The sequence below is a fragment of the Jaculus jaculus genome, chromosome 7 (assembly GCF_020740685.1).
Source record: "Jaculus jaculus isolate mJacJac1 chromosome 7, mJacJac1.mat.Y.cur, whole genome shotgun sequence".
NCBI classification, from domain to species: Eukaryota; Metazoa; Chordata; class Mammalia; order Rodentia; family Dipodidae; genus Jaculus; species Jaculus jaculus.
In genome coordinates, this window is record NC_059108.1 from 34449694 (window position 1) to 34474148 (window position 24455).

Here is a 24455-nt window from a genome sequence, read left to right on the forward strand (position 1 = left end):
AACAAGAGCAGCTTGTGGGGAAAAAAAAAAAGTTTATTTTGGCTTACAAACTCGAGGGGAAGCTTCATGATGGCGGGAATAAAACGATAGCATGAACAGAAGGTGGACATCACCCCCTGGCCAACATAAGGTAGGAAAATAGCAATAGGATAATGTGCCAAATATTGGCAAAGGGAAATTAGCTATAATATCCAAAAGCCCACCCACAACAATGCACTGCCTCCAAGAGGTGTTAATTCCCAAATCTCCATCAGCTGAGAATCTAGCATTCAGAACCCCTAAGTTTATGGGAGACACCTGAATCAAACCACCACATTCTGCCCCTGGTCCCCATAAACTGATAAACATACATGATATATAATGCAATGTATTAGTCCAAATTTAAAAGTTCCCATATTTTTTTACCAATCCCAATGATGTTCAAATAGCCCCATAATCCAAGGCCTTTTAAGTGAGGCATAATACCAGAACACAAACCAAAAAAAAACACAAAAAAAAACATAATGGCACAAAATAAACATACTGCAAAAGATAGCACTCAAAGAAATATTCAGCCAATACAAAATTTAAACAGGGCAAACATTAAACTCTGTAGCTCCAAGTCCAACAACTCTAGCCAGGGACAAGTCTTCAATTCTGATAACCCTAATCAGCTACAAGTCTCTAGAGTTCCAATTCCGCCCCTCCATCTTGGCTGCTCACAATCCTGGAAAACTTCTTCCAGGGCAGGCAGCTTTCCTTAGCAGCCATCTCATGGTCCTGGCATCTCCACTGGGTCTCCATTGCAATCCATGTTCATCCTCATGGCCTCATGGAGTCTCCAGGCAGACATCCAGCAAACCTGCTTCACTCTGCCCATGGCCATTTCCAAAACACAAGACCACGTTGCAAATTCAATGACCCTCTCTTTCCTGCTTTTGTTGTTGTTGTTGTTGTTTGTTTGTTTTGTTTTTGTTTTTCAAGGTAGAGCTTCACTCTAGCTCAGGCTGAACTGGAATTTCTGTGCAGTCTCAGGGTGGCCTCAAACTCAAGGTGATCTGCCTCCCAAATGCTGGGATTAAAGGCGTGCGCCACCATGCCGGGCTCTCTTTCCTGCATTTCTTATACTCCATAATACCAAGTAGAATGCTAATTTGTTGATCCAAGAGAAAATAAAGCAGACTTTGAAGAACAGAACACTCAAGCATTCAAGCCCCTTCAAAAGAGTCGACATTATTTCTGTTGTCCCAATGCAAATCAGCTGGCCCAATTTCAATGGTTATAATCTCTAGTGCAATTGCAGATGAACAGACAGCAGTTTTAGCCTAAATATTTCTTTCTGTGCCATATCCCTTTGCTCTCACCAGTCCATTTTTACATAAAGCAACCCTGCATAAATTTTCAGGATGTAGTCATAACAGCAAACTTCTTACACAAACTGCTTTTAGCCCAGTTCAAACGAGGCTGTTTTTCTCACCCTCATAAGCCAAACCTCACATACCATAGCTCTTACTCCATTCAGGTCTGAGTTTGACCAGAATTGTCCATCAATTTGTACTTACAGTACTAAAAGCCATCACTTAGGCCAAGGTTTCCAATCATTCCACATTCCTTTTAAAAATCATCTCCAGCTTTGCGCAGTGGCAGTATCATAGCCAATGAGGTTTATCCAAGGCGCAATTATTGCTAATTGAAAACTTTAAAAATCATCTCCAAAAGGCCACACAGTCAGATGTCTAGCAGCAAATGACACCACTCCCTGGTACCAACATTAGTGTTTCAGTAAGGTTCACATTGCTGGCAGATATCACCTGACCAAGATCAGCTTTTGGGAGAATAAAAAGGTTTACTTTGGCTTATAGACTTGAGGGGAAGCTCCATGATGGCAGAGAAAAAATGATTAGTAAATTACTTTCCCACCAACAATGTTCAAGAGTTCCTTCTTTCCACAATCTCATTAATACTTATTATCTTTAGTTTTTTGGATAGTAGCTATTCATACTTGAATGAGGTGATATATCCCTATGGTTTTTGTTTTTGTTTATTTCTTTCAAGGTAGGGTCCTACTCCAGCCCAGGCTGATCTATAACTCACCTCAGAAGGCCCAGTCTGGCTGTGAACTCACAGTAATCCACCAAACCTGGCCTCCTGAGTGCTGGGATTGAAAGTGTGTACCACCATACCCAGCTCATTGTGGTTTTGAATTTTATTTGCCTGATAATTAGTGATGCTGAGAATTTTTACTTGGTCATTCCTATGTCTCCTTCTGATATATCATCTAGGTCTGCTCCCAAGTTTTAAGTCAAGCTATTTGTTTTTTGTGGAAGATGCAACTATCTCTTCAGAAGATTCTTAGAAAAGTAGAAGGTCCAGCCATCTCTCCAGAAGGTCCTTCAAAAAGTGGAAGATCGAGCCATTTCTTTAGAAAGTTCTTAGAAATGTGAAAGAAAGGTCTGGAGAGATGGCTTAGCAATTTATGCACTTGCCTGCAAAGCCTAAGGACCAAGGTTCAATTATCCAGTTACCCATGTAAGCTAGATGCATAAGGTGGTGCATGAGTCTGGAATTTGTTTGCAGTGACTAAAGGCCCTGGCATGCTTGCTCGCTCGCCCTCAATCTCTCTCTCTCTTTCCCTTCCTCCATCCCTCCCTCCTGCCTATCTCTCTCTCAAATAAACAAACAAAATACTTTTTAAAAGAAATGTTAAATATTCCACTACCTCTCCAAAGACTCTTAGAAAAGCAGATGATCCCAGAGTTAGGAGAATTGCCATAAGTTCAAGACCACCCTGACATTACATAGTGAATTCCAAGTCAGCCTGGGCTATAGTGAGACTCTATTTCAAATAAAAAAAATAAATAAATAAATAAATAGAACATGGAAAATCTAGCTGTCACTCCAGAAGGTTCTTTTTTTTTATTTTTTTTTATTTTTATTTATTTATTTGAGATAGACACAGAGAGAAAGGCAGATAGAGGGAGAGAGAGAGAATGGGCGCGCCAGGGCTTCCAGCCTCTGCAAATGAACTCCAGACGCGTGCGCCCCCTTGTGCATCTGGCTAACGTGGGACCTGGGGAACTGAGCCTCGAACCGGGGTCCTTAGGCTTCACAGGCAAGCGCTTAACCGCTAAGCCATCTCTCCAGCCCCCCAGAAGGTTCTTAGAAGCTCCCATGATAAGAGTAGAGTCAGTCACATGTGGGCAACTATGAGAACATTTTAGTCCCAAAAACATCAGCTGCCACCTATGAGAAATAACCAATAACAGCATTATGCCACAGTCTACGCCAGTGACTATCCAGAGATATTTCCTGCTTGCACTAGTCAGATTTTCTAGTTTTTCATCCCTATGACAGCAATACCTGACAGAAATGACTTAAGGTTCACAGTTTCAGAAGGTGCGAGGGTGCGGTAGAGCAGAGCAGGCCACATGGAGACAAACACGGAGCAGTAAAGGGTATGAGATGGAAATAGGTGGCATTATGGAGAGGCAGCTAAACAGGAAGACCCATAGGAGAAATATGGATCTTAATTCCTGTCTGCCAAATGGAGACAAAACAAACAACAGCTGCTTAAAATCACACATTCACTCTGACCCTGCCACAGAGCTGGAATTACTCAAGCGCACATATAATTCAGGCTCAGCCCCTTCTAGATGCTATACCCAGGTGTGCTGACTTCTGGACTCAGCCCCAGTCTGGGATTTAAATCCTGGCTGCTCACGAGGATTTTCTCCAATTCTCCTGCTCCTACACTGTTCCTCTCTCAGAACTCAAGGTTTTTGCCACCAATAAGGTTTTTCTCCTTCCCACCCTGGCAGTTTGGCAGGTGCTAGTGGGAAAGGATGACATCCCTTATTTCTATAGCCTTTCTTTTATATTCATCTTTTTTCCTAGGCCCCTGGACTCTTACATGGGCCCTTAGACCATGAAGATGTACCCACTCCTCACCCTTTGGTTCCTGGAATAAAATCCTTCTCAGTCTTGTTTATTTCAATTCTTTAAGTAAAGCAGGCATGAGCTCAGGTTTGGGGTTTGATTTGAACCACCAAAATTAAGCCATGTCTCAGATATATACAACACTCAAGCACATATTCTCAGACCTACTTCCAGCTAGGCCCCATCCTCTTTTTGGACCATCTCTTAATGCTATCATATCCTAAGCCCATCAAGGGATTAATCCATTCATTATGTCACAGACTTCATTACTTGACTATCTTTAGAAAGTTCATTTCAGACCTAGCCAGAGGTAAGCTTCACTAACCTCCTAGGCATCTGTTAATCTAATCAATTTGACAATCAAAATTAACCATGACCATCAAATTACTATGCAGAAAATATTGTTTGAAATTTTAGTGACAGATGCCATAACTATAGACAATAAACCATGATAATACTCTCACCAACCCCACTTTCCCCCTCACAAATCCACCCTTCATCATATCCCTTGCTCCTCTCAGTAAGTTTCTCTGTTTATATTATCATCTTTTCCTCATATTATGAAGATCTTGTGTAGGTAGTACCAGGCGCTGTAAGGACATGGAGATCCAGGCCATTTTGTGTTTGGAAGATTGCATGGTAATCAGGCCAAGCCTTCCTTTGCCTCTTACATTCTGTCCACCACCTATTCTGCAATGGACCCGGAATCTTAGAAGGTATGATAGAGATGTCTCAGTGCTGAACACTCCACTCTCATTTCTTCTCAGCACTATGGTGACTTTTGAGTCTTCCCAGTGGTCACCACAATCTGAAAAGTGAAGCTTCTCTAACCAAAAGTGAGAGTAGCATTAATATATGGGTATAGACATTAAGAAAACTGCTTATAGAGCAGTTTGGTAGACATAATATATGCAGGTGTTATTATCTTAGGGCTCATGACCTCACTGGCCATATAGGCATTTGACTAGGTTTTCATTACTGGGCATGTACTCCCTCCCATGGAGCAGGCCTCAAGTCCAGTTATAGAGTGGTTGATTTCCCACATAACAGACATGCCACTATTGTACCAGATGCCACATTTGGCCTGGACTTGCAATGTCCAATGCTGTTTCTCACTGTTGATGACTTCTCTTTCCCATAGGGCTACATGCAGGGTAGATTTTTCCAGCTTTCTGTCAGCTGGTTCACAGGGGGAAGGCTTTCAGCTCAGCTCCATCTCGATTTCTCAATGACCTGCAACCCAAGCATGTGGAATCTTCAGCAATACGATCTTACCATCTATTTCTGGTAAGAAACTAAAAGCCTTGGTAATGACTTGTAATGTTTTGAGAACATCAGGGAACTCTCTAGCCAATGACTCAATGGAAGGTAACCCATCTCTGATACTGAAATTCTTTGAGTAAAACTTGGTGGCTTCTGAGTGTGCCATTATCCAAAGAAGTGGGTTTCTATATGGCTTACTCATAATATCATAAATTTTGATTGACTCTCCCCCACTCTTCCTTTACTCAGTCTCTTCTCCTGACCTTACTTAGGCCATTGCACCCAGGATAATTGGTTCATCTACTTACATATATATAATACCTTCCCCTTAAATCATCCCCTCTCCTCCCTTCCTTATAATCCCTTTGATAGCTTAGTGGCTTCTGCTACTGATTTTTGGTTCCAGCTCACACGTAAGTCTAAACATTTGAGGCTAGGATGCACATATGAGAAAGAACATGCAGCATTTGGATTTCTGGGCCTGGGTTACCTCACTCAGTATAATCCTTTCCAGATCCATCCATTTTGCTTCAAACTTCATAATTTCATTCTCCTTTACCACTTAATAGAACTCCATTGTATAAATGTACCACATCTTCATTATCCATTCATCAGTTAGGTACATCTAATCTTGTTAGACCCACAATAAACATGGTTGAGCAAGTATCTCTAAGGCAGTGAGATGAGTCCATAGGATATATGCCTAGGAGTGGTATAGCTGAATCATATGGTAAATCTATTCTTAGCTGTCTCTGAAACCTCCACACTGATTTCCACAACAGCTATACCAGCTAACATTCCACCAACATCATAGAAGTGTTCATCGTTTTCTATATCTTTCCCACTGTTGACTGTCATTTGTTTTGTTGATGATAGCCATTCTGACAGGAGGGAGATGGAATCTCAAAGTAGTATTAATTTGCATGTCCCTGATGGCAAAAGATATAGAACATGTTTTTCTATGTTCATAGGCCATCTGTATTTCTTCTTTTGAAAACTCTCTATTTATTTCATAGTCCATCTTTGGGTTGAGTTGTTTGATTTCTTATCATTTAGTGTTTTGGTTTTTTTTTTTTTTTTTTTGTATGTTCTGGATATTAATCCTCTGTCAAATGTATAGCAGGCAAAGATTTTATCCCATTCTCTACGTTGCCTCTTTGGTCTATTCCATTTCCTTTGCTGTACAAAATCTTGTAAAAGCCAGGTTGATGGCACAAACCTTTAATCCCAGCATTTGGGAGACAGAGGTAGGAGGATCGTCATGAGTTCAAGGCCACCCTGAGACTCCATAGTGAATTCCAAATCAGCCTGGGCTAGAGTGGGACCCTACCTCAAAAAAAATAAATAAATACACCTTTTCAGTTTTTTAGGTCCCAGTGGTTGATCAGTCATTTTACTTCCTGGGCAAATGAGATTCTATTCAGAAAGTTGTTGCCTAGGCCAATATGTTAAACTGTGTCTCCTACGATCTCCCCTAGCAATTTCTCAGTTTCATGTCTGATACTACAGTCTTTGATCCGTTTGACTTGATTCTTGTCAATGGATCCAGAGATAAGGATCTATTTTCATCCTTCTACGTATAGATATTCAGTCATCACAGCACCATTTGTTAAAGAGGATGTCTTTTCTCCAATGACTATTTTTTGGCATTTTTGTCAAAAGTCAGGTGGCAGTAGCTGCCTAGATTTACACATGGCTTCTATATTCTGTTCCAATGATCTGCATGATGTTTTTGTGCCAATACCATGCTGTTTGCTACTATAGCTCTGTAATATATCTTAATGTCAGATATGGTGGAACCTTATTTTTGTTCCTCCAAATTGTTTTGGCTATCTGAGGTTTTGTGCTTCTAAATGAATTTTAGGGTTCTTTTTAGTATTTCAGTGAAGAATGCCATTGGGATTTTGTTGGGGATTGCATTAAATGTGTAGATTGCCTTTGGTAAGATTGACATTTTCACAATATTGATTCTTCCAATCCAAGAACATGGGATGTCTTTCCATTTCCTAGTGTCCTCTTCAATTTCTCTCTTAAGTGTTTTAAAGTTTTCTTTGTAGAGATGCTTAACTTCCTTAGTTAGATTTATTCCAGGGTACTTTAGTTTTTTGAGGCAACTGTGAATGGAAGTGTTTCCCTGATTTCATCCTCAGCATGTTTGTTCTTAATATATAAGAAGGTTACTGATTTATGTGTGTTAATTTTGTATCCTGCTATGTTACTAAAAATGTCAGCTCCAAAAGTTTGCTAGTTGAGTCTTTATGGTTCTTTATGTATAGAATCATATTATCTACAAATAATAATTAGATTTCTTCCTTTGCAATTTGTTTCCCTTTTATGTGTGCCTCTTGCCTTATTGCTATAGCTAAGACTTAACAGTCCTATATTAAATAAAATTGGAGACAGTGGACACCCTTGTTTTGTTCCTGATTTTAGTGGAAAAGCTCCAAGTTTTTCCCCGTTGAGTACTATATTGGTAATAGGTTTGTCATAAAGACCTTTTGTTATATTGAGATATGTTCCTTCTCTTCCCAGGTTCTTTAGGATTTCTACCAAGAAGGAATGTTAAATTTTGTCAAATGCCTTTCTGTATCTATTGAGATGATCATGTGATTTTTGTTCTTCAGTCCATTTTTATAATGTGTTACATTTATTGATTTGTACATGTTGAACCACCCCTGCATCTCTGGGATAAAGCCAACTTGGTCCGGGTATATGATGTGGTTTTTTTTAATTTTTTTGTTTATTTTATTTATTTATTTGAGAGCTACAGACAGAGAGAGAAAGAGGCACAGAGAGAGAGAATGAATGGGCGTGCCAGGGCTTCCAACCACTGCAAACAAACTCCAGATGCTTGCGCCCACTTGGGCATCTGGCTAACGTGGGTCCCGGGGACTCGAGCCTCGAACTGGTGTCCTTAGGCTTCACAGGCAAGCACTTAACCGCTACGCCATCTCTCCAGCCCTATATGATCTTTTTTATATACTCGTGTATTCTGTTTACCAGTATTTTGTTGAGAATTTATGTAACTATGTCCATGAGGGAGATGGGTTGTAAATTTCTTTTTTTGTTCTATTGTTGTCTATTTTTGGTATCAGAGTAATGCCGGTTTCATGGAAAGAGTTGATAGTAATCCTTCCTTTTTCTATTTTGTGGAAAAGTTTGAGAACCATTGATATTAGTTCTTGCATGAAAGTGTGATAAAATTCACCAGTGAATCCATCTGGGTCTGGACTTTTTTTAGTTGTGTTTTTTTTTTTGGTTCATTTTTATTGTAATTACTTATTAGAGACAGAGAGCGATAGAGTGAGAGAGTGAGAATGGGTATTCCAGGACCTATAGCCACTGCAAAAGAACTACAGATGCAAGTGCCACCATGTGCCATCTAGCTTACATGGGACCTGGAAATTTGAATCTGGGTCCTTAGGCTTCACCAGCAAGCTTCTGAACCACTAAGTCATCTCTCCAACCCAAGATGTTTTTTATAGCTGTTTTTAACTCTGTGCTTGGTATAGGTCTGTTTAAATGGTTTATCTCATCTTGATTTAATTTTGGTAGGTCATATAAATAAAGGAATTCATCCATTTCTTTCAGATTTTCAAACTTAGTGGAGTATATGTTCTTATAGTATGTCCTTATGATTTTCTGATTCCACTGGTATCTGTTATAATGGTGCCTTTTTCATCTCTAATTTTATTAATTTGTGTCTCTTCTCTCTTTCTTTTGGTCAGATTTGCTAAGCGTGCATTCAGTCTTGTTTATCCTTTCAAAGAACCATCTCTTCATTTCATTGATTCTTTGTTTTGTTTCTATTCCATTAATTGCTGCCCGAATTTTTATTATTTCTTCCCATCTACTAATTTTTGGTTTTCCTTGTTCTTCATTTTCTAATGCCTTAAGGTGAAGCATTAAGTTGTTTGCTTTCAACATTTCTAAAAGCTACAAATTTTCCTCCTAGGACTGTCTTCATCATGTCCCAAAGATTTTGGTGTGTTATCATTTTCACTTGATCCTATGAATCCCTTTATTTCTTTCTTGATTTCTGCAAGGACCCACTCATCACTCAGATGTACTGTTTAGTTTATGTTTTGGTGTTTGCTCTATACTTTATATTGCTGTTGATTTGTAGTTTAATCCCACTGTACTCAGAGCATAAGGAATTATTTCAATTTTCCTGTGTTTGTTAAGGTTTGCTTCATGTCCTAATATGTGGTCTATTTTAGAGAATTTTCCAGGTACACCTGAAAAGATTGTGTATTCTGCAGCATTTGGATGGAATGTTCTGTTGATATGTTAGATCCATATGTTCTATGATTTTTTTAATCCAGATGCTTATCTGTTTATTTTTTGCTGTGTTGACCTGTCCATTGATGGGAGTGGTGTGTGGAAGTCACCACTACGATTGTGCTAGCTGTTATCTGTGACCTTAAGTCTAGTGGTGTTTGTTTGAGAAAATTGGGAGCATGTTCAGTGCATATATGTTTAGAATTATCTTTAACCAACTGTCTTATCTTTCCTAACTAATGCCATTTGTATGTCAGATGTCAGAATAGCAACACCTGCTTGTTTCCAAGGCCCATTTGCTTACAATGCCATTTTTTTCCTTCTTTTTACTGTAAGAAAGTATGTGTCTTTCATGGAAAGGTGAGTTTCTTGAAGGAAACAAATAGAAGAATCTTGCCTTTTAATCCAGTCGACAAGCCTGTGTTCTTAGTTGAGGCATTGAGGCCATTGTTATTAAGAGTTATTATTGAAAGGAGTGTATTTGTTCTTATCATTCGTCTTTCAGAACTTGGAATACATCATTACAAGCCCTTCTGGTTTATTTATTTATTTATTTTTATTTTTTTGGTTTTTTGAGGTAGGGTCTCACTCTGTTCCAGGCTGACCTGGAATTAACTATGTAGTCTTAGGGTGGCCTTGAACTCTCAGCAGTCCTCCTACCTCTGCATACCTGAGTGCTGGGATTAAAGGTGTGCACCACCACACCCAGCTCCCTTCTGGTTGTTAAAGTTTGTGTTTAGTAATGTGTTATTATTCTGATGGGCTTGCCTTTATATTTGACTTCAGTTTTCTCTCTAAGTGCTTTCAATGTATTTTCTTTGGTTTGTGTGTTTAGTAGTTTAATCATAACATGGGAAGGAGAGGTTCTTTCCTGATTTTGTCTGTTTGGCATTATAAAGGTTTCCTATATCTGTATTGGCATCTCTTTCCCTATTTGGGGGAAATTTTCTTCTGTGATTTTGTTTAAAATACCTGCTATGCCTTTGGATCCAAAATTCTTCTCTTTCTACTATACCCTGAATTATTATTGTTTTTTTAAGATAGGGTCTCACTCTGGCCCAGGCTGACCTGGAATTAACTATGTAGTCTCAGGGAGGCCTTGAACTCACGGCAATCCTCCTACCTCTGCCTCCCAAGTGCTGAGATAAAAGACGCATGCCACCACACCCAGCCCTACCTGAATTGTTATGACCTCTTCATAATATCCTGAATGTCTTGAAATTCCCATTTGCACCTTTCTATTAGTTTGTCTTTCTCTTTGTTGGACTCTACCATATCTGCTTCGATGTCTTCTATTTTAGGTATTCTGTCCTCTCCTTGATCCACTCTACTGGTGAGACTTTTTATGGAGTTTTTTATTTGACTCACTATCATTTTAATTTCTAGTTTTTTTGATTGGTATTTCTTCAGTAGTTCTATTTCCTTGTTCATGCCTTATATTGACCTCTTTTCACTAAGTTGGTTTCTGTGTTCTCTTGGGACTCCTTCAGGAATTTGTGTTCTTCTCTGATTCCTTTGTTTTCTCCTTTGATTACTTGGAACAAAGTTATAATTCTTTGAATTCTTTGTCAGGCATTTCATCTAAATCAGCCTCACTGGAGGTCATTTGTGATGGATTTATAATTTTTGGTGGGATTTTATTGTCTTGAATTTTGTGTTTCTTCTATTATAATGTAGAGATTTTTGCATCTTGAGTTAATTTGATGCTTGGATTTCTTAATTATCTGTAGTATTCTTAGCCACGTAAATCCGACTTCATACATCTTCAGAGTAGGAGCCTCAGATGCCAGGTGTGACACTTATTTTATTCCCAGAGTAACAGCAGAGATGATGCTAGGTGTCAGATTTGCCTGCTATGCAGACATTCTAGTAGGCTGGGTAGAACAAAATGCAGTCAAATTCTAAAATCAAACTAAGCAATATACACATTCAATCAAAACCAGCACTTATGCAAGAGTGAGAATTAAAACAAACAGATAATCTAACAAAGCAAAAGACCATAACGGTGTGTGTTGACTCACACCCTTAATCCTGTTGACTGGGAGACTGAGATCCCAGGTCTGTAATGGGTGCCAGGTCAGCCTGGGCCTGAGTGAGACCCTGTCCCCAAGAAAGACAAAACAAAAAGACACTATAAATCAGGAAATATCAAAAAGCAACAAAAGTCGACCCCAAAGCACAGCTTATTTAAGAATGACAAAGCTGAGCTGAAGAGCTGATTTAGCAGTTAAGGCACTTGTCTGTGAAGCCTAAGGATTCAGGTTCAATTCCCCAGTACCCATGTAAGCCAGATGCACAAGAAGGTACATGCATCTAGAGTTCACTTGCAGTGACTGCAGGCCCTGGCATCCCCATTCTCTCTCTCTCTCTCTCTCTTTCTTCCTTTCTTTCAAAATAAATAACTAAAATAGATACTTAAATTTTTTAAATAAAAAAAGAATAGCAAAGTCAATCAAAAGTACATCAAATCTAACACAAAACCTGCCTTGACATGGAAGCTGTCATCAGCACTCCCAGTACAGGCCTATATACCTTGTTTAGGGAAAATATTGATCCAGTATAAGTAGGCCCAGTTACCTTTTGGAATGGGTTCTGGTCTATCCTATGTTGAGTGCCCACCTGGTTCCCTCTTTGTTGCACTGTAGGCTCAGCTAGGCTGGTTGGGTCCAGTAGACCTGCTGTTCAGAATTTCTATGCTGGATGCTGTGTGGCTGAGGGGTGGTCCTGACCCCTTGGGGTCCCTGAGACCTCCAGTGGTTTCTGGTGCTGGCAGTTGTGGGGGGAGGCTGTGCAGGGTGTCTGAAGTTTTGAAGAGGATGCCCTGCAAAATATTTGTGACAAAAGATGTCCCAACCATGCCTGAACAAGGTATCTTTTTTTTCTTGTACAAAGAGCTATACTCCAATATTAAAAAGAAGAGCACTGATTTACAGATTATAATGAACAGACATTGTTATATAACTTTGGGTTTAGCAGGTTATGAGAATTAATGTTGGGGCTGGAGAGATGGCTTAGCGGTTAAGTGCTTGCCTGTGAAGCCTAAGGACCCCGGTTCGAGGCTCGGTTCCCCAGGTCCCACGTTAGCCAGATGCACAAGGGGGCGCACGCGTCTGGAGTTCGTTTGCAGAGGCTGGAAGCCCTGGCGCGCCCATTCCCTCTCTCTCCCTCTATCTGTCTTTCTCTCTGTGTCTGTCGCTCTCAAATAAATAAATAAATAAATAATTTTAAAAAAAAGAATTAATGTTGGAAATCGTGTGACTTATTGTAGGAGGCCTAGCATGTGGACAGTAGGTAAAAATGCCCATAACTGTGTATCAGTTTTGTTAACACATTGATCAATTAGACCAACCCTTTCATCCTTCCCTTCCTTCTCTTTAACTCTAATTTTTTTTTTTTTTTTTTTTTTGAGGTAGTGTCACATTCTAACCCAGGCTGACCTCAAACCATTCAGTAGTCTCAGACTGGCCTCAAACTCATAGCAATCCTCCTACCTCTGCATCCTGAGTGCTGGGATTAAAGATGTGCATCACCACACCAATTTCTAAAAGACAAAAACTGAAGTAAAATTTAAGCAAGAGCAGGAGAAATATAAATTTGTCAGGCTAGTGTTACTGGGGAGAAAAAACACACGATTAAGGGAAGGTCTCTCAAGGAAAAGGTGGCTATGTATCTTAACATTTGAATTAAATTTATAATAGTAATTTTTTCTCATAATCACTTTTGTATAACTATAAATCCAGATGTTACCAGTGGGATACATTGTGTTCCCTTAGGCCACTAATTCTCAAATTATAATCCCTACCAGCATCACTAGGGAATGTATTATAAATGTAAATCCATGGTCTCCTCCCAGACCTACTGAACTCAGCTTGAGGATTCAGACCTTCCACTCCCTCCAAAGAATCTGAAGCAAAATTAAACAACAAAATGATGCTCTGGTCCAGGGGTCCTCAGCTCTGTCTGCATTTTAGAATCACACAGGAACTGTGGCCTCCTACCATTGCCTACCATTGCCTATCCCCAGAGGTTCTGATTTGACTGGCTACAGATATATTTTTAGACATGGGGTTTGGTTTTTTTTTTGGTTGTTTTTTGTTTTTTGTTTTAGTTTTTCCAGGTGATTTCAATTCAAAACCAGGATTAAACCCATCATTCTGGCCTTCTAGGTTAGCTTAGTCTTTAAAACTAAATAAAAATACATAACACTAGCTGGGCATGGTGGCGCATGCCTTTAATCCTAGCACTTGGGAGGCAGATATAGGAGGATCACCATGAGTTCGAGGCCAGCCTGAGAGTAGTGAATTCCAGGTCAGCCTGAGCTAGAGTGAGATTCTGCCTTGAAAAGCCAAAATAATAATAATTATAATAAATAAATAAATAACACAACTCTTCTAGAACTCAAGCACGATACTGAACTAGTTTCCCTCTCAAAATCTGTGGCGATTCAGAATAAGCCTTTCCATGCTCCAGGTGGAGGAAGATGAGTTCTTCTTATAGCTTGATTAATGGCACATTGTAAATGCGGGGACAATTTAAGATAGACAAAAATGCCGAGCCTGGTAGTAGACACCTTTAGTCCCAGCACTAGGAGAAGGAGGTTGGAGCATCACCATGAGTTCAAGGCCACCTTGAGACTATAATGAACTCCAAGTCAGCCTGGGATAGAGGAAGACTCTACCTCAAAAAACCAAAAACACACACAAAAAAAAGTGCACAAAGTGACTTTTTATTAGGGAGGTCAAAATAGGCCAAGATGGCCTCAGGCCTAGAAAGCTGAAATTTCAGTTCACCTGAAATTGGAATTAGGCAGGTCTTGGGAAGTAAGAGATGCTCCAATAAATGATTTAATCTTACAGAAATTAAGAGTTAGAATTGACTTTTTAAAAAATGTATTGCATTTTGAAGTAGAGTTGTTTCTCCCAGTGATTCTACTCTGCCATCAGCATCAGTTAAAAGTTCTCTACATTGGGCTGGAGAGATGGCTTAGTGGTTGAGTGCTTGCCTGTGAAGCCTAAGGACACCGGTTCGAGGCTCGATTCCCCAGGACCCACGTTAACCAGATACACAAGGGGGGCATGCATCTGGAGTTTGTTTGCAGTGGCTAGAAGCCCTGGTGTGCCCATTCTCTGTCTCTAGCTGCCTCTTTCTCTGCCTGTCACTCTTAAATAAATAAACAAAAAATTTAAAAATAAAATAAAAATAAAAAGTTCTCTACAGTTGCTGAGGTGGGAGAGGCTTGCTGGGGGTAGAAGGGAAGAGGAATAGGTCAGAAGTAATTTACATGAACAGAAAGGAAGAAATATGATGATTCTTTCTTCTATTAACCTAAATCAAATAATTATATTTGTTTAAAAATGTCAATCTCAGAAGAAGTGACAGAGGAGTGTTCAGTACCAAAACATTTCTATCATACCCTCCAAGGCTCAGGGTCCATTGCGGAAGAGGTGGAAGAAAGAATGTAAGAGCCAGAGGAAGGGTAGGACAGCTTACACTGCAATTGTCCAGAAAGAAATTGCTCTCAGTATGAAATGGTATCTCATAGCACTATCTTTTCATAGCTCTACCTTCACAAGACCCTCATAAAGGAGGAAAAGATGGTGATATCAAAATAAAAGGGAGACTAAAAAAAAGAGGGAGGGGCTGTGAGAGAGTGTGGGTTTGTGCAGGGGAAAGTGGGGGAGGGGAGGGAATTGTCATGGTTTGCTTTCTGTAAGTATGGAAGTTGTCAATAAAAAAATAATGTAATTGAAAAAATGTCAACCTCAGGGATGGAGAGATGGCTTAGCAGTTCAGGTGCTTGCCTGCAAAGCCTAAGGACTCAGGTTCAATTCTCCAGTACCCACATAATCCAGATGCATATGGTGGTTGACCAGGTTCCTCTCTCCCATGGGACAAAATCACTGTAGCCTAGGAGAAAAGAAATCCTGATGGGAGCTAGGTCACATGCTCTTGTTACTACTATCTAATATTTAGCAATATATTTCATATCCAACTCTTAATTGCTCACCTTGCTACAAACCTAACTCAAACCATGCGCATGTCCCCTTGGGACCAGTATGACAGCACACTAACTCCTAAAAGTAAGAATTTAAAATGTTTCTAACATAAGAAGGTATATTGAATTAACCACATCTTTACACGTAGCCGAAGGAAACTGATAGATGAGGTTAACAGTTAGCAACAAACTATCAGCACATTCTTTAAACAAAGCCTTAAGTTAAAAATGAGGTGAATTGTTTTATTTTGTCCTCATAAGAGTCATTTCAGGACTCCCTGCTGATGGCAAATTGTATAGATACTCAATCCCTTACGTAAAATGGTGACATACGCATACATAATTTGTGCCCGTACTCCCACATATGGTCAATAATCTCTAGATTGCATTTTATACCCAATTCAATGCAAATATTATGCCAATTATTGTGTTTGCAATGATGACAAACATACAGGTATGTACAAATTAGTTCAGACTCAAGGTTTTTTACTTTCTTTTATTAATTTTTAGCTTTTTATTGCCAGCCTGCATCACATACACAATGTACCCTAATCATAATCGCCTTCCACAACCCCCCTTTGTCCCCCTTCCCCACCATTCCCAATGTTTTAAAATAGTTTTGGATGCTGAGGAAATGGCTTGCAGTCAAGGCACTTGCTTGCAAAACTTGCTGGCCCAGGTTTGATTCCCCAGTACCCACATAAAGATATCAAGCCAGATGCAAAAGTGGCACATGTGTCTAGAGTTTGTTAGCAATAGCAAGAGGCCCTGGCTTTCTCATTCTCTTTCTCTGTCCTTGCAAATAAATAAATAACTTGTTAAAAGAAAGAAGATGAAGCCAAGCATGATGGCACATGCCTTTCATCCCAGCACTCAGGAGCAGAGGTAGGAAGACTGCCGAGAGTTCAAGGCCAGCCTGAGACTACATAGTGAATTCCAGGTCAGCCTGAGCTAGAGTGAGGCCCTATCTCAAAAGGAAATAAAAAAGCCAGGCATGGTGGCACATGCCTTTAATCCCAGCACTCGAGAGGCGGAGGTAGGAAGATCGGCCCATGCTGAGATTACATAATGAATTCCTGGTCGGGCTGGACTAGAGTAAGATCCTACCTTGGGGGAAAAAAAAGAGAGGACTGGAGAGATGGCTTAGCAGTTGCAGTGCTTGCCTGCAAAGCCTAAGGACTCATGGTTGACTCTCCAGGTCCCATGTAAGCCAGACACACAGTGATGCAAGCACACAAGGTCACACATCCGCACAAGGGGGTACAAGTGTCTGGAGTTTGATTGCAGTGGCTGAGTGCCCTGGCCTACCAATTCTTTCTCTCTTTCTCACACACACACATACACATAAACACACACACACATTAAAAGGCTAGTCTGTTGGGCTTGCCTCAAAACAAAAGAGAGTGAGTTATGAGGTTGAAGAGATGGCTCAACAGTTAAGGTGTTTTCCTGAAAAAGACTGAACAACCTGGGTTTGATTCCCCACTACTCACATAAAGCCAGATGCACAAAGTGGCATTTGGAGGTTGTTTGCAGCAGCAACAGGCCCTGGTGGGCCCATTGTCCTGCTCTCTGTCTGTCTCTCTCTCCTTGCAAAGAAAAAATATATTTAAAAAGAGAGAGTAATGGTAGTCCACAAGAACTCTGGCTTCTCCATCTGCAACAGTCCATCTCTCCACAATCACAATGTTCTAATTCCTGAAGACCTTGAGTTCAGGTGCAGCAGAGAACTTCAGTTCATAGCTCAGACTTGAGAATAGTAACGTCCATATAGATACATGTCTCCCGTATGGTCAAAACCTGTTGCCATTTTATAAGCCTATTCTCTCTGAGTGAGCGCATTAGTATTTCTTTGTATATAGTACAGTGCCATATGAACAACTCCACAATAGACCAACTATTGATGTGAGCAAAAAGTAAGCTGCATAAATATGAATCTTTAAAAATTTGTCTGAGAGATGCCTTAGTGGTTAAGCACTTGTCTGTGAAGCCTGAGGACCCCGGTTCAAGGCTCGATTCCCCAGGACCCACATTAGCCAGAGGCACAAGGGGGCGCACGCATTTGGAATTCATTTGCAGTGGCTGGAGGCCCTGGCATGCCCATTCTCTCTCCCTCTCTCTCTATCTGCCTCTTTCTCTCTTGTCTGTCGCTCTCAAATAAATAAATAAAAGTAAACAAAAAAAATTATCTTAGTCAAAGCTCTTTGTCTCTCAAGGACCCTTATGCAGCTGTTTGGAAGAAAGTCAAAATGGAAAACTTGGTTCTTTCCCAAGTTGGTATCTGAAATCCGTGCTATGTCAAGGAGACATCTCATACTTGTCCTGCCTGGGTTTTTCTTTTCTCCCAGCCAACAACTGTCCTTATCAGATATTCTATAGAAATTAGCATGAAAAAGATCGTTTTTATCCACAAAATCCTTACAACCCAGTAATCTTCATTTCTTATTTACTGAAAAACAAAATGTCCAGTGTCACCTTGAATCATCAGATAATTGCCTGAAACATAATTACCCCTACTCATGGACCTGAAAACTGAGGCTTAGCTTACAAAAACGGTATCCCTGAAAAGTCCGGAGTGATTTCACTAACATCTGAAAGCTTTATCACAAATCTTCCAAGTCATGATACAGTATCTTTTCCTTGGTGATTCTCTGACCTTTCTTAGATGAAAGATGTCTGCTGTCTCCCTTTGCTGGCAGCTCATGACAAAACAAGGAGATGGAGAAAGAATCATGTTGTAGATGAGGGCATTATTTTCCAAATCAAACAACTTGATTTCTTCCATATCCACATCCAGGAAAATCCCTACATGGCAAAAGCCAGGGCTTACAGGAATTCCTTCTGGGATGGAGTTGCCATGGACTGCTCTTGTCCTCACGTTAACGACCCAGAGCCTGTGTTCAGAGGATAAATCCGTGATGCTCTTTCTGATGACAGATTCCTTGAAAACACCCCGAGTCCACTCCTTCCCTTTCCCCACTTCTATGTCCCAGGAGTGGGAACCAGATGAGCAGGGGCTGCTCACAACGCCGGCCAGGTGGAGGAAGCTCTTGGGATCTTCCACCAAGTTGTGGCAGATCTTCCCACAATCGGTGTCCATTGGTTCTTTGGGGGATACAAGGAAGGAGGTGGAGGTGGAAGCATCCAGGGTCATGTCCTCCTGGAACATTCTCGGGAGTCCAGTGCTCGCCTGCAGGTGCTGCTTCAGGACGGAGCCATGCTGCCTGAGGAGAACTGTCAGCCTGCTAACTTGTTCATCTCGTGTGACGGCTTTCTCGCTCGCTGCTCGGCATAAGGGGCAGATCAGTTTCAAACCTTCCTTTCTCCTGTTCCAAGTTTGAATGCAGTCCAAGCAGAAAATGTGTGCACAGGGTAGATGAATGGGATCTGAGAAAATTTCCAGGCAAATGGGGCAGGTTGCCTCCTCTTTCAGACTTCTAGCCATGGTCCACTCCTTAGTAAATTGAGCCATAGTCACCTTCTAGCAGCTTCTGAAAATAACTGGAACTCTTCAGTGAAAAATCTGCTCTTTAATAATCAGGATTTTTTTCTAAATTCAAGATAAAAATTAAATTGTAGAAATGGTGAGTCATTAAAGGTGACATTAGGTTTCCAAATAAACATAATATAGAAATCACTTGTGATTTATCCTAAAAAAAAAACTATCCAAAATTCCTCCTGGGAGCTAAGTCCTCCTGGGTCTTAGTGTTATCAGAGGAGGCTTGTAGTCTCCAATCTCCATCCTACTCAACATTACACTGTGATCAGGGGAGGCATGTGGAGTGTCCACTCTCTAACCTATGAACTGTTACAGTGTGATCAGGGAAGGCGAGTAATGTCTCTCTACTCCCCATTCCACTCAATATTACAATGTGATCAGGGGAGATTTGTAAAGTCTCTACTTTCCAAGAGACTCAGTATTACTTTGTAGGTCACCTGCAGTCTAAAAAAAAAAAAAAAAATGTCTAAATCCAATCATAAAACTGAGCCAATCCTAATACCGAAAAGTAACTAAGAAATCTTTAGAATTTCAAAGAAAATACCTACATGTAAGAGTAGCAAGCCCATGCAAAGTCAATGCACTGTTCATGAGAAAGTGAATTTTTTAGGACAAAGCACAATTAAGGGAAAATAGAAAACAAAGACTTGAGAGACCATAAATAAAAATACTACCATCATTGTCATCAGCAGAGCTAAAACAATCATGCCTGAACACAAACAACAACAAAAAAAAGATGCTAATAAACTCCTGGATATGATGATCTGTAATTTCGGTACTCAGGAGGCTGAGGCAGGAGGATTGCCATGAGTTTAAGCCTAGCCTGAGCTACATAATAAACAAATAAGTAAATAAACTTCCGATCAAGGAAGATGCCCAGCTGTTCCCAAAACTAAGAACCCTGATGTCAGACCTCCCACAGTCACCAATCTTTGTATCAGCTAACTTCAGCATGCCAGGCAGGACAATGCCTGAGAGAGAACACGAACCAAGGACTCCTTCAGAAGGGGCAGAGAGCCATAGCTAGTACTGCTTCTTACCAAGAGCTCGGTCGCACTCGACTGTGGTTATATAGGGTCAGAGAAGCAGCTCCAGCGAGAGGAGCGCTACCAACAGACAGAGGAAGACAGTGCCAGCCCGACAAATTAAGTTCCTCTGCCCTGTGTCACAGAGCACAGTTTCTCATTTCCATCAAATGACTATTTGTGAAGAGTTTGCTGGTATCTGCCTCCACTGCACTCCACACAAATGTGTAACAAGAAGCAAGACCTCTGCCCCATCGCAATGTGGCATCTCTGACAGCCTGCTACTTCCAAAAGGCCGGGCCATCCAACCAGCCCTGGGCGAGGAGCAGAAGCAAGCCCTTAAGTCTAGCAAGTCTTTCACAAAATTCCACGCTGGAAGGCAATTTTACCGTGGTGCTCACAGTCTACAGGAGCTCGCCAAGCCTACCTTGAAATGTATCTGATGGTTTTACAAAAGAAAATACTAACATTTGTAACAAGGGTTTTTTTTTTTTCTCTTTCTCTAGTGTTATCTATGATCTCAACTGATCAAAAACAACCTAATAGTGTAGCAATAATGAAAGGCTTTAGTTGGTTATAATAGAAATAGTGTTATGTATTAATTACTTAAATAAAAACTTAGAAAAGTGTCTATGAAATAAAGTTTAAAAACAAAAATATAGGAAGAAAAGATCATGACATCAAAATAAAAGAGACTAATTGAGGGAGGAGGGGATATGATGGAGAGTGGAGTTTCAAAGGGAAAAATCGGGGGAGGGAGGGAATTACCATGGGATATTGTTTACAATTATGGAAGTTGTCAATAAAAAAAATAAAATTTAAAAGGTAAATAAATAAATAAAAATAAAAACAAATCACTTTCAAGGCACACAAATACAGAAAGAGAAGCCTAAAAATACACAGTGTTTGGCACACACCTGTAATCTCGGCTCTTTGGTGACTGAGGCTCTTGGATCCTGAATCACTTAAGTTCAGAAGTTTGAGGCCAGCCTGGACAATATAGATCTTATTTCAAAATAACAAAAACATACATATTTCATAATATGTAAAATATTTTCCCAGACTCTGCCACAAAGAAGCTGTGGCTAGAGAGAAACGGGATGGCGTAAAGAGACCACACAGCAGGGCTTCTTTAGACCTGGAACAGAGGTGTTGAAGGTCTTCTCACCATGTGGACCCACAACTATCCTGGCTGAATTCTGTTCTGAAGTGACTGCGAGCTCAGCTTCTCTTGCTTTTATATGCCTGAGCCAGTCTCCACCCACAGTGAGTCATAGACTCCACCCAAGGGTTGGGCTATTTAAATCCAATCAAGTAAGCTTTATTACTCCCACTTCCTCCAAACACAGTGATGTCATTAGAGCCCCTTTAACATCTCATACAAAATTCAAGATTTATAATAGCTCTGGGTAAAAATAGCAAGCTTTCTGCCATCTGAATGATACTTTAATAATTTCAGAGCTCAACTTTTTTTTTTAATAAAACACCACCTTTTTATTGAGGCATGTACAAGGGAGAAAGAGGGTCAGCGAACCAAGGAAGGTTAAATGGGTGCACCCACGTCATCTATGAGCCCACGTGAGAGTAAGCGTGAGCCTTGGAACGTGAAAAGGGATCTAGAGGGGAAAAAAGAGAAGGAAGTGTAGGGAGCTCCTCCCGTGTGGGAAGCCGGAAAGGGTGGAGAATCCATGGAGAAATAGGGGGCTCACCAGAACAAGAACCTGGAAGCTGAGGAGAGCTGAACAGCCAGCAAAGAGGAGCCCCCATCTGGTAGGCTTATAGCTCACTGTGGCGGGCCTCGCCTTCTGCACACCTGAGCCAGAGTGAGGGCTGGTTGTCCTGGGCTAGGGCTGGCTCAAGATGAGACCGACCAGGAAGCCACGTTTTGGGGCTGAGCTTAACCAACCACAGTGCCAGAATGAGATTCATACTCTAGGAAAGAACTCCTTCCATGGAGAAGTCGTTTGTGGAAAAATAGGTCTAGGTAATTCCTTTAGTCAAGACATAAAGGGAGTAGAGATTCTTCTCTGATCTCCAATAAAGTGAAGATTACAAGGGCAGACTTAAGAACATTTCTGCTTTTTACATTGAGGGACCAATCACCCTAAACTATCTAACAAAGCTACCTGACTCCCTCTCTTATCTACATGATCTCTGCTGGCTTCACAGCCCTTTCACAGAGCCTCAGAACTCAACTTTTTAAAAACAAAATACATTAGAGAGCAAATGCATAATTGCCCTGTTGATCAAAACTTGGCTAAAAATCTAGTGTGAGTCCCTCTCATACCATTGTAAGTGAATAGGATCTAAAGCAAATTTGTGTCCTTTAACTCAGCAATCATATCTGGGGGCAATTACTAGAAAGAAAAAAAAAAAGATAGCAACCAAGTAAGCTATACTTACTAATAAAACTGTTTACTTGCAAAATTCCCTTGTTTAAACAATAAGTGATGTAGCATCTGCATTGAGTAATAAGCATCGTGACCTGTCTTTTCTTTTTCCTGATCACTTAAATGTGATTATTTTTCTGTATTGCTGTAGAATTACAGTATTAGACATTGAAACTGATGTTGATTTCTTTTTTAGATAGTCTTGTTATGGAGCCGAGGCTGGTCTCCAATTTGTGACCTCCTGCTTCAGCCTCCCAAGTGCTGAGATTGCACTGTGTAACATCTTGCTCAGCAAAATTGAGAAGAAAAATATTAAATTTAGTTAACTCACTTAATCAAATCCATTATAGATTAACATCTTATTGTTTTGTTTAAGAAAATAAAAACCTCATAGCAATCAGTAAAAAGGGTGCCACTGTTTTGCAAATATCTATAATTCTTGCCTCATAGGTGACAGCTGGGTTCTAACATACACTTTTCAATCTGATTTTGTTGTTGTTTGTTTGTTTGGGGTTTTTGTTTCTTTTTGGTTTTTCTAGGTAGGGTCTCAATCTAGCTCAGGCTGACCTGGAATTCACTATGTAGTCTCAGGATGGCCTCCAACTCACAGTAATCCTCCTCCTACCTCTGGCTCCGGAGTGCTGGGATTAAAGGTGTGCACCACCACGCCCAACTCAACTTGATGTTTTGATTGGCTTGTGTTAGGAAAATCTTGCTTCTAATATTTGGTTGGAAAAATGGAAGATCTTGTAGATCCCCTAAAGTGGGACTCAGGGACCACCCTGCCCAGAACCTTCTAACACTAAGAACCCCCATCCTACCACAAATTCTGAAATTCTAAATGGCAGCCGAAAAAAAAAACCCTCAGTGCTAGAGAGATATCTTGGTGGTTAAGGCGCTTACCTGCAAAGTCTAATGTGCAAATTCAATTCCCCAGAATTCCCTAAATTCATTAAGCCAGGTGTGCAAGGTGGTGCATGCATCTGGTGTTTATTTGCAGCTGCTGGAGGCCAAGGTGTGTGACCATTCTCCCTCCCTTCCTCTCCTCCCATTCTTTTTTCTCTCTCTCTCTCTTTGCCAATGTGATAGCACACGCCTTTAATCCTAACACCCAGTAGGCAGAGTTAATCCCAATACTCAGTAGGCAGAGGTAAGAGGACCCTGTGAGTTTGAGACCACCCTGAGACTGCATAGTGAATTCCATGTAAACCTGGGCTAGAGAGAGCCTCTATCTCCAAAGAAATCTTGGTGGGGAAAAAAAAAAATCCTTAATGATGCAGGCAGACACCTTCTACCACTTCAGTGCAAATTCAGATGATGTGGCTAAATCAGGAACATTGGTCTTCCTTTTGACAATAATGATGAGGTTCTTCTCGCTTTGCCATTCAGTTATTTTGTTGTCACATTCCGCCAAGGGTTTAAACAACCTTCACTGGCTGCTGAGCCTTTTCCTGCCAGGAGAAACAGTTTATTTGTGCTAGATATATTGACTTTAATTCCCAACTTCTCCATTATTACATTATTAATGGAAGATTCAGGGAGACATGTCTCTTTTTTGTAATTTTCAAGTGTGGGAAATATTTGGAGCCACTTATCCATGAGATCATAAAACCTTCATGACTACCAGTCAGAAATGTGCATGAAGTTTTTTTGGTTTTGTTTTTACTTGTTGAAAAATTTTAATTATCACGAGTGCATCTATGAATTCAGATTAAATAGAATATTAAGCTTGTTTCGATAGCTTTCTGATTTCAAAGGAAACTGACTTTCACACATGCAAGTTAGATAAGATGCAACCATTTCCCAGCCGGAGAGAGGAATCAGCTTGATAGGGACCATAAAATGCCTGTGAGGAAATGATGGATGCATTTACTGCAAACTCACTTTGAGCCAAACTGGGTGTGGTGATACATGCCTGTAATCCCAGCACTTGGGCAGTGGATACCAGAGGATCAAGGTCATCTTCGGCTCCATAACAAACTCAAGGCCAGTCTGGGCTACATGCGACTTTGTCTCAAAGAATAAAAAATACAGACAACAGACAACCCAAAAGCAGTTTGCGGCTGTCAGAAGCAGCATCATTAATA

General features: G+C 40.5%; 1 protein-coding gene and 1 non-coding gene across 2 annotated transcripts; one reads left to right on the plus strand and one right to left on the minus strand.

Moving 5' to 3' along the window:
• The first annotated feature begins 1608 nt into the window (after positions 1 to 1608).
• Positions 1609 to 1744, plus strand: LOC123462405. The gene has a single exon (XR_006638228.1). It is a non-coding gene; the product is annotated as a U4 spliceosomal RNA (small nuclear RNA).
• Positions 1745 to 18038: 16294 nt separating this feature from the next.
• Positions 18039 to 18899, minus strand: Rfpl4b (ret finger protein like 4B). The gene has a single exon (XM_004660683.2). The coding sequence runs from the start codon at positions 18897 to 18899 to the stop codon at positions 18039 to 18041; it is 861 nt and encodes a 286-aa protein (XP_004660740.2).
• Positions 18900 to 24455: the final 5556 nt, after the last annotated feature.